The sequence below is a fragment of the Pinus tabuliformis genome, chromosome 4_2 (assembly GCF_031772625.1).
Source record: "Pinus tabuliformis cultivar Carrire ecotype Pingquan chromosome 4_2, CPIR1, whole genome shotgun sequence".
NCBI lineage: Eukaryota > Viridiplantae > Streptophyta > Pinopsida > Pinales > Pinaceae > Pinus > Pinus tabuliformis.
This window is the reverse complement of record NC_142304.1, coordinates 123,488,989-123,512,961: the sequence shown is the minus strand read 5'-3', so window position 1 is coordinate 123,512,961 and position 23,973 is coordinate 123,488,989. Positions and strand designations below refer to the sequence as shown.

General features: G+C 34.3%; 1 protein-coding gene across 1 annotated transcript; it reads right to left on the bottom strand.

Moving 5' to 3' along the window:
- Positions 1–18,373: 18,373 nt before the first annotated feature.
- LOC149168555 (LOB domain-containing protein 1-like) lies at positions 18,374–20,061 on the bottom strand. The gene is made up of 2 exons (XM_089426938.1): positions 19,595–20,061; positions 18,374–19,238 (listed from the first exon to the last, which is right to left on the bottom strand). Exons 1-2 carry the CDS (start codon positions 19,817–19,819, stop codon positions 18,879–18,881), a joined length of 585 nt encoding a protein of 194 aa, XP_089283064.1. The 5' UTR covers positions 19,820–20,061; the 3' UTR covers positions 18,374–18,878.
- Positions 20,062–23,973: the final 3,912 nt, after the last annotated feature.

Sequence of the window (23,973 nt, the reverse complement as noted above, 5' to 3'; positions counted from 1 at the left end):
GGTTTGCTAATGTAGAAAAGTATTTATTCTTAGGAAAGTTACCATCACGTTTTAAATCAAAAGAAAAGAAAAATATAATTAAACAAAGTGATATATATTCATTGGTCGCTGGAGATATTTTCTACAAAAGGCAAAATTTATAATTAGAATGTGTTATAGAAGATGAGATTTTAAATATTGAAAATATTGTAATGATGAACCTTTTGGTGAGGATTTTGGAGTTAAAAGAACCACTTAAAAAATACTTCATCTGGGATATTATTTACCAACTTTTTTAAATATTCCAGGAACTATGTTAGACTTTGTGATAGCTTTCAGTGGATGAGTTGACCAATATCTTTTGATTAAATTCCCTAACAATCACAAGTTATTGTGTATCCTTTTGAGAAATGGGCTCTGGATTTCATAGGCCTTGTTGATACTCCTTTAAAAATAAAAAATTACATCTTAGTATGTACTAAGTATGTTACTAAATGGGTAGAATCGAAATCATTAGCATGAGAAACAAAACAATCAACATTTAATTTCCTCTTTGAAGATGTTTTTGTAAGATTTAGGGTTCCAAGAGAAATTATTACTAACCAAGGAGCACACTTTACTTGTAAGCTTGTGTAAGGAATAATGGGAAAGTATAAAATAAATCATTGAATTATTTCTCCTTATCAGCCACAGGCCAATAGTAAAGTGGAATAAATCAATAGTACTTTGGAGACAAGTATGACCAAAACAGTTCAACTCCATCAGAAGGATTGGTCAGATAGACTTCTAGAAGCTTTATGGGCTTATAGAACAAACTGGAAAAGCATTACTGGTTTTACCCCTTGTGAGATAGTATATGTTAAGAAAGTCCTTCTTCTTATCGAGTTTCAATTTCAAACTTTCAGGTTAGCAACTAAACTAGGATTGGACCTAAAAGAGGCATAGAAACAAATAATTATGTGATTAAATGAATTAGATGAAATATGAAAACATTCTCTATGACAAATTACTTTCATCCAGCAATCAAGGAAAAATGGCATGCTAATTTTATGAAGTAAAAGAAATTTAAAGTTCGTGATTGGGCCTTACTCTTTCAGTCCAAGTTCAAGGATTTCAAAGGTAATTTCACCACTCACTAGCTTGGTCCTTATGAGTTGGAATAAGTCTTCAAAAATGGTTTTTTAAAGATAAAGAAAATGGATGAAGAAGAATTTTCCAATGGATGACCATAGAATGAAACTCTACAACAAACCTATCAATCAGGATAATTTTATTTCTATAATATTTTAGCAAGTTTTGATGCAAGTTGTCGGTAAAGGCAGTATTGCTACTACTCCTCTTTCATTCTAAATTTACTTTTCAAGAATAAAAAAAGGAAAAAAATATATGAAAAAGAAAATAAAAAATAAATATTTTGGTTGTGAAAATCCATGTTTCTAGCATAATCAAGACTTGATTTTTTGTCCAAAACCAAGACATTTTCCAATGAAAAATCTCAATAAAATATCTACCAAGTGATTGTTATTTTTGTTCAAGATTATTAGTGATTTCCTATGAGGATCGAATATTGATCTAAACGGGATACTTGCAAAGTTGAAAATGTCTTACTATTTCCTTTTGAAGAAGCTCAAACACCATTGTGTATACATTTATACAAAGCATTACATTTTTAGCTAACAAGGAAATAATCTTTTTTGAAGTCTTTAGGAGACTCATTAATGAGCCAAATCATAAATGAAAAGAAATATATGATATCATTCACTCCTACAAAGAACAATATCAATCCAATAATTGTGATCAACATCCATTTCAAGAAGAAGAATAAAATATGCATACCTATCAACCAAGCATGATGATCATCAGTTTTTAAATGAAGAGTTAAAGGTTCGCAAGCAATATTCAAAGCATCAACAACATTTTTTCTATGGTACCAACTATGGTAAACATTATTTTTCAATGTTTTAAAGTTTGGTGAAAATCAAAATAAGAATGAATAATAATATCTTTTACCTATCAATATTCTAAATTTTGGTGGTCGTCATTAACAACAAAATTCCAATTTTTGTATAAACCTCCAATGAAGTACTTAACCTTATCCATCACTTATCTTATTCACTATTATCCATTACTGCCCTATAGTCCTATCATAAATACATACACGCATCACTTTACCACACACTCTCATAATTATCTCATCATACACTCACTATTATCTCATACATTTGTCCTCACATAAAACTTATGAAATGACTCCTAAAAAGGGACATAGCCCTCTACATTTTCACTTTGTATTTTGGCAACAAAGCATACTCTATTTTGAAGAATAAAAACCTTTGTTTTAAAAACATCCCCTAACACCCTTGTATTTTGAACTACGTTACCATCCATTGTGCATACGCAACATCATGCATTTTCATACAAATTATAACGAAATGCCTTTGAATTTTCCCCTAATATTGAACACATATGTCACCCAAATGGATTTTTGGTCATGTGCAAGGAACATTGTCTTGTGAAAGTGTTAGGAAAAGGTAATATCAAAAACACAAATAAACTTCCATTAATATATATACAACAATGGCCATGATTTTTGTTTCAAATTCCAAGGTTTAATTTCTCTTCCTATTCTAATGTTTCGTATTTTCATATTTACAATATATTTACAATTTCACCCAATCCCTAAGGATTAGGTGTCTAACATTCTCCCCTTAATCTAAAGGGGTGTTAGTGAGCCCAAACATTGTTCTAAAATGTTCAAAATTTCCCCTTCCAAGTGATTTGGTGAAGATGACTACAATTATCTCATTGTGGAACAATGTCTTATATGAATAGTCTTGGCCTTTGCATGATATTAAGTCAAATGATATTTTGTGTTGATATGTTTGTTTTTATGATGGAATACAGTATTCTTATCCAACTTTATTGCAAAAGTATTGTTGATCAAAAGAGGAGTAGAATTCATTTTTTTCTCATGCGAGTCTTCAAGAATTTTTCCGAGCTAAGCAATTTCTTTTGTTGCTTCTGTAGCTACCATATATTATACCTTTGTCATGGAATATATTGGAACTAACTATTTTCCTAATCTCCTGGAGATAGCTTGTGATCCAAAACGCATAAGATATATTGACGTAGATACTCAATTTTCTTTGTCTCCATCAAAATCTATATCAAAATATCCAATCAAGCTAAAGTCATCCACCTATGAATATTTGAGTTCAAAGTGTTGAATTCCTTTCAAGTACTTTAGAAGTTTTTGTGTTAGAGCAATGTCCTTCATAAGGCTTTTGCATAAATCTGGAAAGAATTTTGACAATAAATAAAATATATTTTATGGTTGTGAGGAGGTAGATATGAATTCTCACAAGCTATCTATGCTTAGTTGCATCCTCATATTCATTCCCTTCTTTTGATGTAGGCTCCAGGTTCTGTTCCATAAGAGTAGATAATGGATTGCATTTAGCCACACAAAACATGTTCAACAATTCTCCAATTTACTTCTTTTGAGAGAGAAATATATACTTTGGATGTTGGGTCACTTCAATGACTAAGTAGTAGTGAGGGTGTTTCAAATCAATCATTTCAAATCCCTTCTTCAATTCTTTCTTTATGGATGCAATATAGTTTTCATCATTCCCTGTTAATCATAGATCATCAACATAAACCACAAGATATACAATCATTTTTCCAACTTTCTTAAGAAGCTAAGTTGCATCATCAAGATTAAATTTTTTGAAATTCAATTTCAAAAGATGCTTAGTTAGCTTTTCATATTGAGGTTGCAGTGCTTGCTTTAGGTCATATAAGGATTTGATAAGTTTACAAACTTTTTTTTATTATCCCTTTATAACAAAACTTTTTAATTGAGCCATAAAGAGATTTACTTTCAAGTATCCATCCAAGAAAGAAGTGTTCACATCCATTTGATGAACTTTCTATCCATTCTGATCTACCAAGGGAAAGAGAGACCAGATAGTGGCCCATTTTGCTATGGGGGAAAAAGTTTCTTCATAATCAACACCACATTCCCATGAAAATCCTTTTTCCATGAGCCTTTCTTTGTGTTTGTAAAGTGATCCATTTGATTCGTACTTGTTATTGTAAACCAACTTTCAACCAATTAGTTTGATTCTAAATAAAGGGTCCACCAACTTTCATGTTCCATTATTTATAAGAGCATCATACTCTCTCCATTGTTTCAAAATTTATATTTTTTGAAATGTAAACTTACTCTTTCAAAAATGAAAATCACACATTCATAATTGAATTCACACCTTTGAAATGCCAATATTTATATTTTTAAACAAATTTTCACTTTTAACACATTAGTTTGTATAATTTCACTTTAAAATTTATATTATAATTCATAAGATTTAAATTTAGCTTAATTGGTGTTTTGAATTTGTTGTATATTTTGATATAATTAATAGATTAGTCAGTTTTTAATTGTTTAAAGTATATTTTCAAATTTAGAAAAGGGAGTATTAAATCTTTAATAATTTTTAATAAATATTTTTCTTATAAAGCAAAAGTCGACTAATTTATTATATATATTTTTATAAGATAATTATTTCCAAAATAAATAAGTTTCTTGGGGTAGTTCAATTGGTGATGGATATGAAAATGAAATTTTATGTATGAGGAGGTTTGAGATTCAAATCTCCTTGATTTACATGTTCACATGGAAGGAGCATACTTTATTAGGTGGATGGCAGAGATTTAACGTCTATAGAATATGCTAGAATATTTATAGTAATATTCATAGATCAAAGGTTAAGATTTAGTTGAAATTAATTAATTAATTAAATAAAATGCCATACCAACACACATAATATTAGGCATGTGGTATTGATAAGCCATGGTATTGCCCTATGGTATTGTAAGAAGAACTATTTACAAGTTAAAAATTTCCATGGTAAAGTGAGGGTGAATATTATTACATATTTAAGAATATTGTTAGATATTTTTTAAAATGTACATATGTTTAACTAATATATTAAAAAAAATTAGCAAGTAAAATCTCATTAAATTTACAAAAATTTACATAGAGTACACTCTTGTAAAAACATTGGTGGATTGTATTTGAATTGAGCATGTTCAGGAAACAAAAAGAACCTTTCTAACACAAAGCAAGTTGAGGAGAGACCATATGCCCTTATGTGGGAAACCAAGTGGTCTCCCTGAGTGCCATGAGACTAGTTTTAACATCAAAAGACCATACTAGAGTGCAACAAAAATAACAAATAGCATAAACTGTGGAGGCCTTTCTTGGAGATTGATAGTGAACCAGATCATGATGTGGATTACATTAAGGGGTCATCTTGTCCTTCCGACATCCATGGTGGTCTTTCCCATTCAATGAGAATCCCTCTAGTGTCAATGTTGGCATCCTACTATGGTGTCTCTCTAGTCAAATTGTCAATCACAGTTGCCTTGCTGGTAGTGCCTTTCTCCTTCACATCATAACACAATTTTCATGGTTTTCCTGTTTTCTTATCCCTCCTTTGTAAAGACCCCAACTTCATTGGACTACATTGTTTTACACCTTCAAAGATCACAGTCTGTGAAGCTTGAAGAAGAGGGATCCAAGTTGTATTGGGAGTCAAAGGAAGTTAGAGGTGAGGGTGGAAGAGGGAACTAAATTCCCATAGCTATATCTAAAACATGTAGAGTTGACCGAGCTTGAACTATATGGAAGTCTAAAGCAGTGATTTTTCTTTCCACAACAAACAAAACCTCTTCCAGATCCCTCAAGTGTAGACAAAGAATATTCTTAACTACCCAATGTCTATCAACAATAGTTCTTAGTTCCTCTACTTCTATTGTTGTGGCCATTCATATGATGTGTTGTGGAAGGTCCTCGTTGAAGTGGTAAGCTCCTTGGCCATGCCATGGAGAAGGAGGCTAATGACCTTTTCCTCTCCTAGTGCAACCATGTTCACGAACAATATGTTTCAAGTGAGAATTGCCACTATCGAAACCTCCAAGCTTTGTATCCTTACAGCTCTGCAAATGCGATTAACCAACCACTCGTGGAGCTTTACGAATGTTGGAATGAACATCCACCTAAGGAGTAAAACTGAGCTCCACTCAAGTTAGAATTGAACACAAGGTCCTTGACATTCTGCCACTCATCGTGTGCATTGAATGGAACCTGTGAGAATGGAAAATGGTGATCGCCACAATTCTATAGCCTTTAATGTGTTAAGGCAAGCTAGCATGAGGGCATCATTGCCACTGGATATCGATGAAGCACCCAGATTTGGGGAATATATGAATTCTTTTTATTGTTAATAATACTAATAATTTAAAATAAAGTTATAATTTAGTTAAATTTTATGATTTTTTCAGAGACCTGTCTTTTGGATCCATCACATAAAATATTTAAATTATTGACATGTTTCGAACAAGCTAATGTGGTTCATCCTCATGATGATTAGATGAAGAGAATGTGATCCAATAGGGGGAATAAAAAGGGGATATAATCCCTACAAGCTCAAAGACTAGGTCAAAGGTTAGAGAAAATTAGAAAAAAAGGTCGATAATTTAAATGTTTTATTTGATGGATCTGGAAGAAAAATTTATGAGTAACTCTACTCACAAAAGTCTCCATTCAGATATTTTATGATTTTTTAATGTAGATAATGTGAGATGTACCAACCTAGATCCATATAACTCTAGAACTATCATGCATCGAGATGGATCAAATACCTTGAGGTGTAAACCTTCATTTTCAAGTATAAAATATTATTAATTAATTGATAATTTATTATAATCAATAAATTAAATTATCTATGATGATGATGATGGTTAACGTCCACTGAGATGAAACTTTGGTCTATCGGACCTAAAGAAACGAATTATTTAGATTGATTTAAGATTTTATTCCTATGCTCAAAAAGCTTGGAGAGAAGCCTCCCGAGCTCACTGTAATTTTGACATCGTAAAAGGCTAGGAAGGTTAGTATTGCAACAAAGATTTTGAAACTAAAATCTAATGTGGTTGTACGCAGGGCACTCTAAGAGGAAGTGATTTTCATCATCGATGTTCGTATTCTCACAGAGATGGCAGAACCTTTCCATCCATGGTGTTTTAGGAACTGCCCAACAATTCGTTTCACTATGGAGCTCATGAGAGTTCATTCTAATCTTGGCTATATTAATTTTCTTCTTTGAGATAGTTAAAACAGAGAGATACTTTTGATCTTCTAGGGTGGGGTTGATGACCTCCTTATAATATCTTAATTTATTTTAATTGCTAAATCTTTCTCACACCACATTTTTTCTTTGAACTTAGAAGTAACAATGTTTTTAATGTTATTAATGTTTTGCAATGCAACATTCTCGTCGATCTCCCAATGGTTTAACCAGGCCCTGGTGTCTTCATACCAACCTTGTTTGAGCCTTAGGTGGTTTTGGCTAGAATTTAAAGCTAGCTTAGGAAGTCTATGGTCTCATATGTTATTGAGTTTGTGCTTATACAACAGAAGCCTAGTCATAGCTAAGCTCTCGATAGTGTAGAAATTTTGAATAATATGACACTTATTCAACAGAGATTATCCTGATTATACACTATTGCGGAAAACATGCATAATACATAACCTCCTCTACGTTGATCATCAATTTACAGAAGCAGAAACAATAACATGCGCACATAGAAGCATCAATCACACATATCAACACAGTATTTTGTCGGGGAAAGCATCTCGCTAAAAACCCCAACTATCTGTATATTATATTGATTGAGAACATGTAACAATACATAGTACAATACTTCTCACAAGTATCCAGCACTATCTCCACCTGTTACACACAATACAGCTCATATCTAATCTCCAAATCTCCTCCGCTGCTTGCCTGCCTCCACTGCACAATCCTGCAAGAGAATGAATGAGAATGGTTGATCCAAACTCCTATTTACCTTGTGAAAATCACCCACACTGTAAATCACGTGAGCACAAGCTATATTTCACTTGGTATTGGCCCACACTACGCAAGATCATTGGCATAACTCAATCCCATGCATGTGCGCAATCTCATGCACAACTGATAGCAATCTCAACCTCTAACACCTGTCTCCACTGAACTGTACATGCACTGAGTTAACTGATGTATTCTTCAGTTGCATTATGAGTTAATAATTAGTTAATTAATTAATAACTAATTCACACAACTCATCACTTAGTCAATTGATCAGTTAGACTAAATACAACTAGTTCAACTAAGTCAAACTGAACACAACTCCATTAACTGTTCATCCAACTCCACATAACTCAACCACAAGAGTTCTAACTAATGTCTTGCATGCAATAGCTCAACTGACTCATAAAGAAAACGTATTTCCTTCTGACAGCTGCATGTGCCACATCTATAGCTCAAACTGAAGTGCTCCAAGAGGATAAGATAAAGTTTATAGTCTAAATATTATTATGAGACAATAATATTTGACTTTTCTATTTTTGACTAGCAGTCTAAAAATAGACTCTGATCACTCCTGCTGTGATCACTCCTACTGTGATCACTCCTACTGTGATCACTCTGCTGTGATCCAAAAATAGACTTTTCGCCATAATTTGCCTGCGGGCCCACTTAGTGAAGGCGACTCCTTTCCACTAAGCTCCATCATCCTGTTGCATTCTCAACAAGCATTTCTTGTTGCACACTTTTCAACACTCCCTCTCAACAAGAAATGCTTCCTCTCAAACCCAATCCTGTAACTCTGGAATGTTCTGCATGCAACACATTTGCCCGCTCCACTTTGCTCCAACAACACTTGGAACAAAAACACTCCCAACTGACCACTCTGTTGGGCTAGGAACATACTCTGATGTTGAAGCTCTACCTGCTGCTGACAAGTGCTCCCTCTCTAACATCTGCGCTACTACAACATCTCCATGCATCTCGCACCATTGCAAACCTCTCTGTGCCACCTAGCACTGTGCTAAACACTTGTGCCTCTCGCATTACTGCAACCTGCATGCTATGCGCTGTCCTAGGATTCCCTGCACTGTCACTCTCTCTGCCGCTCCATCCGCATATGTCTCTACCCAATCAATTAGTTCCTGCTACTCCACACCGGGCTCCCGTAGCAAGGTCTCATCCAAGAGGTTGGGTACCTCAAGGATCCTACCCCTCCTCCTTGGGACGATCAATCCACATCACCCCACCTCTTACCTGGAGGTATGGCTGCATGCGATCCCTCAGCCCACCTGGCTCGAATTTTCCCCCTACTAGAGGTCTCTGCATGAGTAGATGTCTCTACTCGATCTCCTCTCAGCTTCCCTTGTTGTGGCTGCTCCACAACCTCCTGAACCTGCTGCACCAATCGTGGCTCCTCCACAATCGTCTGAGACTTCTTCTGGCTCTGCATGTTGAGAGGTAATATACGCTCCCTCTCAACCACCAAGTCTCCATCAGTTGCCTCGCTGCTCAAGGCTTTGCATGCATCTTGAACCTCAAGAGCATACAGGTTCTTGACCCGTGAACCAATCTGCTTCACCTATCTAGTGATGATGTGTCTAAGGAAAACCTTTCCCTTACTGAAGACTACATCACAGCCTCCGTCTTCCAGCATCGCGATCGACACCAAGTTTCTCTTCAGTCCTGGTACATACTTGACATCGGTCAAGGTAAGGCAAGCTCCATGCTCCCTCTGAAAAATAATCGTGCCTACACCTGAGACACTATACTTCTCATCATTACCCATCCCTATGAGTATCTGGAGATCTTTCTCCTCCAAAGTACTGAACAAAATTTTGTCACCAGTCATGTGGAAAGAAGCTCCATTGTCAAGAAACCAACCACTTCCCATCATGGATGAAACCATGCATGTGAAGAGTGTGAAATCCAACTCAAACTGTGAAGCAAGTGCCTCACCTTCAGATCCTTCCCCGGATCCCTTCTTGGATTTCTTGTTTGGGCAATTAGTAGCATAATGGCCCAACTCATGACAACGAAAGCATCTCACCTTCTACTTGTCAACCTTCTTCCCATCATTGGAAGAACTGGATTCAGAAAGAGAAACCTTCCCCTTCCCCTTCTTCGCTTTACTCGCTAAGTCACAGTTCTCCTCATCATGCATAGATGAAGAACTATCTCTGGTGCGCCGTCTAATCTCCTCTTGCACAAGATCCGACCAGAGTCCCTCCCATCCTGGCAATTTCTCCCTTCCATTCACCGAGTCCTGGTAGCTATGCCAACTCTTAGGAAGGTCAAGGAGTGCTAGACTCACCATCCTCATCATCCGACAGTCACCCCCACACTTCCCAGCTCATCCCGGCATTGGGTGAACTTCGTGAGATACTGGGGCATACTGTCTCCATTCTCACACCTAATGTTTCTGAGTTTCGCTCTTGCTTTGGAATTAAATTCGAATTCCACCAGCTCAAAACTCAACCGCTTCTGATCTAAAATTCGTGAGAACAAAGTATTTCTTGTACAGAGCTCGACTGTATGGGCATTCACCGAATATCTCACCTTCCAAAAGAAGGATGAATCCAAAGGCTACCTGGCCCGATCACAGACTCTTCCTGAAGAAATAAAATGTAAACACTTCCTGAATAATAGATCTGATTATCAATACAGCATTGATATGATGTAGAACTTCTTCCACAAATCAGCTCGCTCTGATACCATGTAGAAAATTTGAATAATATGACATTTATTCAACAGAGATTATCCCAATTATACACTATTGTGGAAAACATGCATAATACATAACCTCCTCTATGTTGATCATCAATTTACAGAAGCAGAAACAATAACATGCGCACATAGAAGCATCAATCACACATATCAACACAGTATTTTCCCGGGGAAAGCATCTCGCTAAAAACCCCAACTATCTGTATATTATATTGATTGAGAACATGTAACAATACATAGTACAATACTCCTCACAAGTATCCATCACTATCTCCACCTGTTACACATAATACAGCTCAGATCTGATCTCCAAATCTCCTCCGCTGCTTGCCTGCCTCCACTACACAATCCTGCAAGAGAATGAATGAGAATGGCTGATCCAAACTCCTATTTACCTTGTGAAAATCACCCACACTATAAATCACGTGAGCACAAGCTATATTTCACTTGGTATTGGCCTACACTACGCAGAGATCATTGGCATAACTCAATCCCATGCATGTGCACAATCTCATGCACAACTGATAGCAATCTCAACCTCTAACACCTGTCTCCACTGAACTGTACATGCACTGAGTTAACTGATGTATTCTTTAGTTGCATTATGAGTTAATAATTAGTGAATTAATTAATAACTAATTCACACAACTCATCACTTAGTCTATTGATCAGTTAGACTAAATACAACTAGTTCAACTAAGTCAAACTGAACACAACTCCATTAACTGCTCATCCAACTCCACAGAACTCAACCACATGAGTTCTAATTGATGTCCTGCATGCAATGGCTCAACTGACTCATAAAGAAAACGTATTTCCTTCTGACAGCTGCATGTGCCACATCTGTAGCTCAAACTGAAGTGCTCCAAGAGGATAAGATAAAGTTTATAGTCTAAATATTATTATGAGACAATAATATTTGACTTTTCTATTTTTTACTAGCAGTCTAAAAATAGACTCTGATCACTCCTGTTGTGATCACTCCTGCTGTGATCACTCCTGCTATGATCACTCCTGCTTTGATCACTCCTGTTGTGATCACTCCTGCTATGATCACTCCTGCTCTGATCACTCCTGCTGTGATCCAAAAATAGACTTTGCGCCATAATTTGCCTGCGGGCCCACTTAGTGAAGGCGACTCCTTTCCAGTAAGCTCCATCATCTTGTTTCATTCTCAACAAGCATTTCTTATTGCACACTTTTCAACAGATAGCGGAAAGACCCAATTCTATAAGGAGAATAGGATAGGGTGTGTTGCTTTTAATTTTGAGGTTATACGTTATAAAACGCTTCTGGATTTGCTCAATCTTTTTCTAGGTTTCTCTAGAGATGCTACAACCCCAACCCTCACATCCATATAAGATAACCGAAGTGACTAAAGTTTCAAAGAGGAACTTCTTTCTATCCCACATTACAAGGTTTGCCATTTTACAATTATTTTCAAGACCAAAATAAGATTTCCATCGCCCATTAATCATTTTCTCAATGCTATAGTTCCATTTGAACTTGTGATTAATACCAATTCTTAGGTACTTGTAGGAAGACACTTCCTCCAAGTTACTATTATCATACATAAAATTAGCATAAGTGTCCTTCTTGGATTTGATAATCATAGCTTTTGTTTTGTCAGTGTTAACAATCATACCCATGGTAGAGCAGAAATCCTTAAGAAGTATAAGTTGCTTATCAAGATCAGATGGGCACCTTGCGAGAAGAACAATATCGTCAGCGTAGAGAAGAAGGATGATGACTATCCCAGCTAAGATCGTGCCAGCACATCCTGCTTACTCTAAACAACCTTCTAGCTTGTCGATGTAAATTCCAAATAGGGTAGGGGAGAGAGGGCAACCTTGTTTAACTCCGATATTACACTTAATATCTTTCGACCACCCCTCATTGCTCTTTAACTTGGCAATTACATTCTCATATAACCTTATAGTGGTAGCTCTCAACTCAAAAGGAACCTTTAGCTCTTCTAATCTGTTCCAAAGGTTATTTCTAGGAACCGTATCGAAAGCCTTTCTAAAGTCCACAAAGCAACAAAAGAGATTGGATTTATCATTGCGGCATTCCTCCACAATGATCCTAAGCGTAACGAGGTGGTCTGTTGTTGAGTGCTGCTTTCTATAACCCGTTTGGCCTTTAGCCCGCTTAACTTCACTTTCAAGCCATATGCTCAACTTCCTTTCCAAAATAATACCATATAACTTGGTTAGGAGAGGGTTGATCATAATTGTCCGATAATTAGAGGGGTTATTTGTATCCCCACTTTTAAAAATAGAGATAATAAGGCTTTGAGTCTTTTAAAAATATTTAACATTTAATTATTATAAATTTATTAATATTTAATAATAACTAATTAATGTGATTATTAATTATTCAATAATTTAATAATTAGTTTTTAATCAATATTTATTAATAATAATAACATTAATTATTATTGACATTAATTATTTTAAACCCGGATGCGGGTGTTATTAATAGGAATTAATGAGACGCATGCAGAGACGGCAGCTGTCCTGGCACCTGGATGGTGGACGCAGCTTACACATTCCCGCAGCATCTGATATGAAAGTTGAAAGGCGCAACATTATGGCTCTGTTAATGGCATTCAATGCGCATTCGGCTCGAGAAATTCGGCAAGGTGATTTAACCATGGCCCGCTCTCTGGTTTCTGCAAGTGACATTCGAAGCTCCTTCTTCCTTTGCTCGTTATTTTTTCCGCACCCCTGCTCTGTTCAGGTTGTCTGGAAGCTCCTCTGGTTCTTCAGTTTGGTTTGTTCAGCCTGCGCCTGGTCCTCTCCCCTCCAGCTCTGGTCATCTTCCCTGCCTAAGCTCCCTGTTCATCCAGCCATGGCTCGACGTCGCGGAGTCCCACGTCGTGGTGGTAATACTGGCAATCGCGGAGTCTCACGTCGTCGTCGTGGTTCTGCTCCTCAGAACATCACTCCTTTAGCCTCTGCCTCTCTGTCCTCCCCGCCTTCTGATCATTCTCGGCCCTCTCTGAACAGTTCCTTTCAAACCACCCGTTTTAAGTTCAGGAGCAGGCTCAATAAGCCTTTGATTTCTGCCAATATTACTGTAATTTTTACGGAGGAGGAAGATGCGCCCAGCAGTTCGGACAACATTTCCATGTCTCAGTCTCAGTCTCAGAATGCAAGCGAATTTCAGGGTGAGATTGCTGGGGTAGTGCTCAACGCTGACAATATGCAGAACGAGGATGGATTCCCGGAAGCCCTTCAACCCCAGCCAGCGTCTTCACAGGATCAAGTTCTTGCTTGTGAACCAGTGCATTTTACAGGAAGCATTCTGAATCTAGTAATCCCTCCAGATGGCGGTGTTCTGGAAGCTGAAGATAACAAAATGGTCACATGGATTGGCTCTCCTAGCTAGGTAAATAAGGATGCGACTAACTCTCATACTCATGATTAAAGAATTTTGGTTCAAAGGCTCTGTCAGCATTCTCGTCTATGATCTGTCGTTCTCAGGTTATGCATCTATGGTTTTTGTTATATCTGATCATGCCTCTGGCATTGCTTTTGGTATAAGTACGAATCGCTATAGTTTTCAGTTCAGAAACACTTATGGCCTAGCTAGCCTGGTTTTTTATTCTTTTGTAATGGTGGCTTCAAAAGATTGTATCTCAGCAAACGAAGAGCTGCCACTGAAGCTGTTATGTCAACTATAGGTCTGCTTAGCTTTTTGTCTTCTAGCATTCTTCAATTCTCGCTTCAAAGTCTCTCAATTATGTAAGGTGATTGAAGAAAGCTATATGTATAAGCTTCTTTGGTGGAGGGCTGGCTTCGGCCCCCTCAGAGGTCTAGACCTCTCTGTAAATATTTTTATCTTTTTTAATAGAAATAGTCTTTACTCAGAAAGAGAAAAAAAACAAAAAACAAACATTAATTATTTTAAATTATAATGGTAATATTATCTAATATTAATAACATAAATAATTATTAACATTAATTATTTTAAGTTATAGTGATAATAACATAAATAATTATTAACATTAATTATTTTAAGTTATAATGATAATAATATTTAATAATAATAAATGATTAATATCATATTCGATATAAAAACCATAATAATTCAAAATATTAAATACTAATAATAAATGACCACTAAATTTTTATTTCAAATAATAAATAATTCATTTTGTTTACAACGTTGTTTTTTTTTCTTTATATATAATTTATTTTCTTTCATATATATATTCAAGTTGAATAATAACAAAATCACACATAGGCATACTATTGAGTTATAAAATTCACTTTTTAACCCAAAAAATGTAATTATTGTAAATAGATGGTATGTTGATAATGTTAAGCTGGTGATGTGTTATATATGTGGATTTAATTATCGTAAATAGACTGCACCGTTTTATGTTGATAATGTTTAACTTGCGTAGAATTATCCATTTTATGTGTTAGATAGGTGGATCGTGAAATGTTCACCATTTGGAATTCAACATCCACGTAAGATGGTTGGAACCGACCTTTATAATTTGTCATTACGATGACAAGGATGGATAAAGTGGTGGTTGCGGATGTGCACCTACCTAGGTCTAGGTATGACGTGGATGATTCTTTTGTGGAGGAGAGAGTTAGAGCATGACTCGTACAACAAGGGATTTAAAAAGCTTATTATGCCTTCCACGTCACGCACTTGGAAAAGCTGCTGATGGAAGTGGAGTAGGTTGACTAAGTTTTCAACACCAGGGATTTTCTTACTCATTCTGATTCGGTGGGACACCTCATAATACAGGGTGGTTTGGTATGGCATGGCATGGCATTATTCTTTTGTATTTAAATGTGACTATAACACAACACCTTATTATTATTTTTATTTAAATGTGACTATAACACAACACCTTATTATTATTACTTATATGGCACACCTCATCCACCACGATCTACACCAAATACAACTTTGTTCCTAATGCTTCTAGGCTATAAGTTTCTGGTTTTTGTCCTTTTTCTATGACGTTGACCCACATCAATAAGCTCCTTCTTTCCCCTCCTTCAAAAATTAAATGTCCATTAGTGCCCATGCAAATAAGTCATGGCATGATGTCATCTCTAAGACTTTTCTTCATTCGCCTTTGATTATGTCGTTATTTTTTTAGTACTCACATTATTGTTCTAACCAATTAAAACCTTACTATCCACTTGTATGTCTAACTAGGTCATGTAATTATGGGCACATTATCACATCTTTAATTTATGTTATGAAACATTATTTTCAATTTTTTAAAATTTTATTTATATTTTATTAAAAATAATTATTTATTTTCAAAATTTGTATTTTATTTTTTTAGTTCTATAAAATAATTTTTAAGTTATGAAACATTATTTTCAATTTTTTAAAATTTTATTTATATTTTATTAAAAAATAATTATTTATTTTCAAAATTTGTATTTTAATTTTTTTTAAGTTCTATAAAATAATTTTTAATAAGATTATAATTTTTTTGTTATTTAAATTGTATTTTTAAATTTATAATAAATTATTTTAAATATTTGAAAATAGATTTAATATCTCAAATTTTGATAAATTTAAATAAATTGATCAATAAAAATTTAAAACATTTAAAATATATTAATTATTTACAATGAAACAATATTATTTCTATAATTTATTTAAGTTAAAGTGCTAAACTTCTTCAATATATCACATAATTAATTTAAATTATGAGCATTTCAAAACATCAAATATAATTTATATAAAATAAACAACTTTAATTAAAATAAAACAATAACATTCTTTTTATGAAAAAGATTTGAAACATGTATATGTTTTCAAATAGAATTAGTCTTTCAACATCTTAAATTCACATCTACAGCGAAGATCAAATCCTAAATATCTGTTACAGCATTTTAAATTCACATCTACTAAGCTTGGAGTGAAGATCAAAGCCTGAATATCTAGCAAATTTGAGAGGAATGAAATCTGAAGTATCAATCATTTTGAAAGATCAAGTATATAGTTGAGATGAATCTAATCTAATATTTTTGCATTTCATAATCTTCATCCTAACAAATACTTTATGAATTTCACCCCAAATTTTATTTTATGTTATTTTGTTCTTCTATTTTTATTTGAAAAAATCAAAATATTTATATATGAAAACAAAAAAATCCATTAAATTACTTTGCAATTCAAAAAAATATGCTTCTTTCCAACAAAATTTTTGAGTGAAAATTTGGATGCTCGGCACAATCTTGCAAGTCACTACGAAGGACTTGTGTTTTGACTTTTGAGGGGAGTAAATTTTTGCAAATCATTTTGGAGATTAAAGACGACGCCTATTTGAAAAGAGATGCGTGTGGAATGGAAGATATCGGTAGCGAATGAGTGGTAAGCAGAGGAAACAAAAATAGTTGTGGAGTGACGTTTGTAGTCAATTTAATTTAATTGTGGGTCGATTAACGGATGGACGTTAAAAGCTGATTCGCATAGAAAAACCTTGCCTTGCCTTGCCTTGCCCCCCGCAAATTTCTATCCTTGCCATTTTCACCACTCAATCATTATCTTCACTGTAGTATCGATTTGCCCTCATTTGATTTTGCACAACTCACCTACTTAACAGTGTACAGATAACCCATAAGCCGTATTCTACTTGTTACACTTTTTAAGATTTTACCCCCTATATGTTCATCTCACAATTTTGGTGGAGATTTTTGAAATCGCAAATTTGAGAAGTTATAATTTTGTTTTATAATTATTTCTGGTAAGCATTTGGTTTGTTTTTTTTTTTTTTTCTTAAAAATAGTGAAATAGTGATGGTAGGAGTTTAAATTTTTTTAAATGGTGTAAATAGATTCATCAACATCAAAAACCCACTTCTAAAATGCTCACAACCTTGACACTTGAAAATTGTAACCAAGATTTTCAAAAAGATTTACCAAATTTGATCAAAATCATACCAAAATTTTCATTATTTTCTCAGTAAAAGATAGCTCCTTAAACTAACACATAAATTATATCCAAAAATTCACCATACTAAATGTTAAACACAATTTACCTAAACATTATTTTGCAAAATTCCAACCCAAAACATAATATGTTATATTATTACTTTAACGACAAGAAATATTAAGATTTTACGTGGCTGAATGTCTTACAGTTAGTGCTGTAGCATCTCAATGATTAAAATGGCAAACATTATGCATCTCGGAAATTTTTGCCGAAAATATTGAAATGACAGGTTACCAACGCCACTTATTCAAACTCTTCTGAATATACTAAGGTTTTCTTAGTCAAAGCCTGGCATGTGTGTGAGATTCTTTCCAAACCCTTGGTTGGCTCCCACCAACATGCGTCACCCACTTCAATAATTACAAGTACAGGAAACAAAAATAAAAATCACAATGATGGAAAAGGAAAATACGTCACAATTGATCCATGGACGAGGATGTAAAAGATGTTTAGCCTAAATGAAATCTTGTAATTTATATTTTATTTATATTTATGGCTGGTAGGGTAGAGTAGATTTTGATAGCGCAGAGTAGATTTTGATAGGGTGTTTCTTTTTTAAGTATTTTGTAGTCCGTAAACAGAAATTTAGTTATGTTAAAAATTGGTGTGGGTAAAGTTCAATAACATTTTGAATGATGAATTGCTGGTAGCCAAACTACAAATTAATCTTATAATTATTTTAAAACTCACATAACCTAAGAAACAAAATTTATATCCTTCCTACACGGGTGGATGAAGCAGGGTTCACATAATTGTCTATCTTCATAGTAAAATTTTGAATTGACCCTTTTTTGTTCTTATATAGTAATTCACATACCCAACATTACACGCTTATAAACATAATTTGTGATATTGAAAATCTGACTTTCACTGCTGTGACGTGACATAAATTGAAAGGCAAAATTTATGCATTCAAACAATTTTGAAATAGAGATGCAAAAATTATGCATTCAACGATTTTGTTGGAAACATTGAAATGAGAGATGCAGAAATTATGCATTCAACGATTTTGTTGTAAACATTGAAATGGGAGGTGGATGAGCTTGTGAGATTTTTGTGAATCTTGTAATAATAATACAAAAGGGTCCTTGTCTGTAATAATCTATCATCCCAATGTTCTGCCCAGTATACCGAGGATGCATAATCTTGGCAGATTAAAAGCATGGTGACCGCCTTACTCGCTTTAAATTTATTGTTGAAAGCAGTTACGCAATTAGCGGGAGGGAGAAGAAGCGAGAATGGATATTGATGGCTTGTGTCATCATCTCCACGCAGCTACGACTCTGTCCAAACTGAGACGTCCCACAGCTGCAGTGGATCCTCTCCTTCAAAATAAATCAAATCCTTTTGCTGGTCATCGCTCTCTTGGGAAAGCGCGCTTCCAGATGGGGAAAGTGGTCGAGTTATTTCCCCATTCTCTGCAGAAGCAGAGACAAGTGCGAGAAGATTAGCCTGTTGCAAGCGCATGCTTAGAATCTCTGCCTGGGCTGTAGCTAACTGTGATTGCAACTGACAGAGTTGGGACTGCATCTGGCAAACTATTCCTGCGCAACCATATACAGGATCTCGAAGCCTTGCGTGCGCTTCATATACCATGCTGCTTACTGCATCTGTTCGCCGCTCAGCTGGCAGATCCTGATGGTTCACACACATATGGAAGCTTATTAGTTAAACCCAATTTGACCTGCCGGATATTAGGACAATGTACTTGACCTATCTATTCAAATTTAAGATAAATAAATTTGCAGGATATATTTCCTGAGAGAAGTTTTCCGGATGAAATTGTTGGAATGTCTATCGAAATTTTGGACAAGATTAAAAGTCTTCTGAAAATTTTGGGGAGAAATTCACACTTGCTAAAGAACATTTAGTTTTAGAGAGAAATTTTGCAGATAAAATTGTTGGAATGTCCACCAAAATTTTAAACAAGATTAAAAATCTCACAATTTCGAAAGAACATTTAGGGTGGGCAAAAATCTCGGTATAATTACCTGAAGTAATTTTATGATATTGCTTGCTCCAAATATTCTGTGTGCTGTAGCGAATTTGTGAAGGTCGTTTGATGGGAAGTAAGGAGCAAGCATGCATTTCTCTCCACATCTTCTTCGTAACATCTTGCAGGCAGCGCATGGGGAGGGAGCATGGGCTCTAAAACCACTGGTGTTAGACGACATCTGCGTAATTTCAGAGAAATCTTGATGGAGGGAGGGAGCCATTTTTAGATGATTAGTAAGGGTGAGATGAAGATGATATTTAAATCAAATCCTTGGGCGGCACCTCCCTCATGTTCGTCGGTCAGCACATGCAGAATTTGTCCGTCAACATACATGACTCAGACCTTGGGAGGGGAGGGGAGGGGAGGGGAGGGAAAAGCACACGGTTTCCGGGTCTTCTAGACTTGGCGACTCCTCCTCTACACGTCAAGCACGGCACCCATGCCGTTTCTAGCTTGTAACCAATCAATCGGGGCGATTCGTCCACCAACATACAAATTAAAGTAGAATTCATGTACTACATGCATATAGAGATAGAGAGGATACTACAGTCTACTGGGACCAGGACCCGCAACTTTGTCATAGTCTAGCAGGTGCCTCAAAAGTCAGACCACAACATTGAAAGTTTCTATTGTGGGCGACTCGTTTCCCTCGCGGTAGCACTAACTAACCATAAGGGATGGATGGATTACAACAGCGACAGCGACAGCGGCACGACTCTGCTAATTTCGTTTTTGAAAACCATTTGATCTGCCCTCATCACTTCTTTCCGCCTTTGTTGTGATAGCCAAAGGACCGAATTTACAGGCTTTATCACTATTATTATTATTGGTACAAGCTGGTATCTAATGGATTCTTGCATGTCTTCCCTTTCTGGCTCTCTCATTGATGTACGCCCTTTCCTACATCACCGACATCACTCAGTGCTCTCCAACCCAAGGTGGGCACATGTCCCTGACGTGGGTGTGATGTTCACACGTGAATGAAATGTAAAACGCAACCCACCCATCTCAACCTCCAAACTCGCATCCATTACGTTCATCGCAACCAGGGATGGGATGGGATTGGATTGGATTTGACAGCCAAACCACTTTGGTTTGTTCGTCCAATACAGTTAAAAAATTTGCAAAACTGTTAAAATATTTTGTTGAAAAAAATTGCCAAACTTTCAAGATATTTTGCTCGTTAAATATAGTAAAAAAATTTGTAAAATTGTTAAGATATTTTGTTGAAAAAAATTGCCAAACTGTCAAGATATTTTGTTGAAATGGTGAAGAACTTTTAAGATCCAAGATATTTTGTTGACATGGGAAAAAAATTTCAATATCTTTCATTGAAATAGTGAAGACGGATGGGGAGGCATGAAAACTATCAAAGTTGATTAGTGAGTTTGTTTTGAAATTCCAATTCTGATCACAATCTCCAAAGACACATTTACAACATCCAAACACACTTTTTCCAGTAGTCTAAAAGGGCTACGTTTTTGCTTGACAAACAACAGAAATTTAGGTATGATTTTGAGAAAATCTAGTGGAAATTTTTGAAAATTCAAGTTATAATTGTCAAGTTTCAGGGTTTAGGGTGCCCATGAGTTATGGATGGTGCTGAATCTATTTTCACCATCAAAAATTTGATTTAAATATTGCCACACCAAGAAAAATTATAATCTTGATATACAACACCATTTAAATTTTATGAATTAAAATCAGATAATAAAATAAAATAAAAATTTTGATTAAATTTTAATCTTGATTACTAAAAATATATCTATTTAATTATATATAAAAAAAATTAATATTAGTATTAAGTAAAAAAAAAATAAACATTTAAACAAATCTTTAACAAATATCAAATAAAACTGAACTAATAATATGCCAAAAAAAAAATTACAACTTAGTTACTTGTTGATCATAAAACATAACTCTAAATGACAATACATTTATCTCATTTTTGACTCGTCTTAACATTTCTTAAGGTTAGAACATAGCTTTCCCACTTCGCGTATACGATCTAAGCTTCATATTTTTAAATTTAAAATAGCATATAATCGTTAATATTCAGAATACAAACCGTGCTTATTTATTTATCATATGTTAAGAACATTCATATGATTGGGTCAATCGATACCAAGAAAGCTCGATAGGTTGCCGTATGAAAGTAGATTGGATTGCGGCGGTCTTTGATGACACAGGATAGTACATAATGATGGCTGCTAACAAGAAATTGAAGTTTCATCTTCGTGTTTACATTTGGTTCAAACAGGGTAAGTTTAGTTGCGACGTGGGTGACTTTTTCTTTTTAATATAAATTTTTAATGGTAAATAATTTTTTTATTAGAATTTGGTGATATAATTTCAATTAAAATATGATTTTTTATTTAAAATATATTTCTGAATGGATAAATAGATTTAATATTTTAGAAATTTTTTGAAACATTTTAATTATACAAAATAAAAAATTTAAACTCAAGTTTAAAAAAAAAATTGCCAATTTTTTTTATTAAAATTAATCAGAAAAAATTTCATGAAAAAAAAATCATTTCTTTTTTAAATTACACTATGTCATTTTTAATATTTAAAAAGTCAAGTAAAAATACATTTGTATTATTAAATTATGATACAAAAATAATATTGAATAAAAGTAATTTAATTTATTTAGTTTTAGTAATAAATATTATTTATTTCAAAATATATTTAATAGTATATATTTTAGTAAAGGATTATTATTTAATTATATTATAATTTTTGTATTTAAGTTTTTGTGATTCGTATTAAATTAAGCAAAGTTTTTCTATAGAAATTACATAAGAGAAATTTTTGGCTAACGCATTTTGAACCAACAAGTATGGTTCATCATCAGAACTAGATGAAGAGGGAAACTATAAGCTTTACCAAAAATTTCTCCTATGTAATTTCCACTAAATTTTTTTTACTTAATTTATTATTATAATATATTTATTGATATAAAATTTAATTAAAAGCAAAAAATAATTAATTAATTTAATTTTTATTAATGAATAAATATTATTACTTTTTATATTAAATATATTGTTGTTATTTTTTAAAATTTTATATTAAAAGATAACTTAATATAATATATAAATTATATATTATATTATAAACTTAATATAACCACATCAAATATTAAATAAAAGTATGAAAGCTAGATTCGTTTTAATATATAAAAGTTGTGGAAAGATAGTTTCAACCATAAAAGACGGGCCAGCTTAAGGTCCCAACAGATGCGGTGACCGAAGCAATATTAGTTAATTAATATATGGGATTGAAAATCTTTCGGGAAGAATTATAAAGGATTTTTTTTAGTCTCTAGGTTTAGGTTTCGAAAGTGAAGACTAGGATGAACTATATTGGATGGTTAGGAATTTTTTTAGTCTATAGGTTTAGGTTTCGAAAGTCAAGACTAAGATGAAGTATATTGGAGAGAGTCTGATTCACGAAAAAAACTTGTATTGTAATTTTTAAGAAAACATTTTCATTTATAAAATATAGATCACAAAAATCAAATCTGAATTTGGTAGCCAACAAAATTGAAGTGAAGTGAAGTAAGTGCATGAATTAATAATAAGAAAGTATATGCCATTTTCAGATTACGTTGATCGCTGCTCTTCAGTGCAACAGTAAGAGTAGTGTGTTGTTGAAGGTCAAGTTTGCGGAAAGCATGAAGCGTAGAAGCAGTAAGTCACAGTGTGTAGCCAAAGTCATGAATATGTAAGACAATGGGAGATGAGATGAGATGTTTTATATAAATAATAAAAAAGCGTAGGTAAAGGTAATTCAGGTCAAATGAAAGGCCCTGTAATTTTTGTCAAAGAGATGTAGGTGGATGTGTATTTTCTCATCATCTGGCGCTCGCAGTTTTTTCGTTTGTGCGTGACTGTCACCCAACAATTTGTGGTCAATGTCGAAAGATTTGGGAAGAAAGATATTCCATGCGAAAACCGCGTGAGTGTTGATGCACAAGTAAGTATTAATAGTGTGTACAGAGTAAGGGATTTGAGTGGTAGAGGCGAAAAGTTTGGTAGAGTTTGGTATTTGTCGAAAAAGAGGGCTTCCAGGAAAGCGGGACCCACATCATCCCTTTCCTCCACGAAAATTGAGGAATGAAAATGCATCCACCGAATCCAAGACTTTTTACGTCTCATCTCATCTCTATCTTCTTAAAGAACCACTACTCTTCCTTCCTTCCTTCCTTCCTTTGAAAGAAGATGAAGAAATTCCGTTACATGAAAAGAAACTTCTGATAAAGCGGCAGCAATAGGCAACAACCCAAACCACTCCACTCCACTTTGAGGAGGAGAAAGAAATGGAAAAAGCAAAAAGCAAAAAGAGTAGAGAGTGTTGATTGGAGAGAAGGAT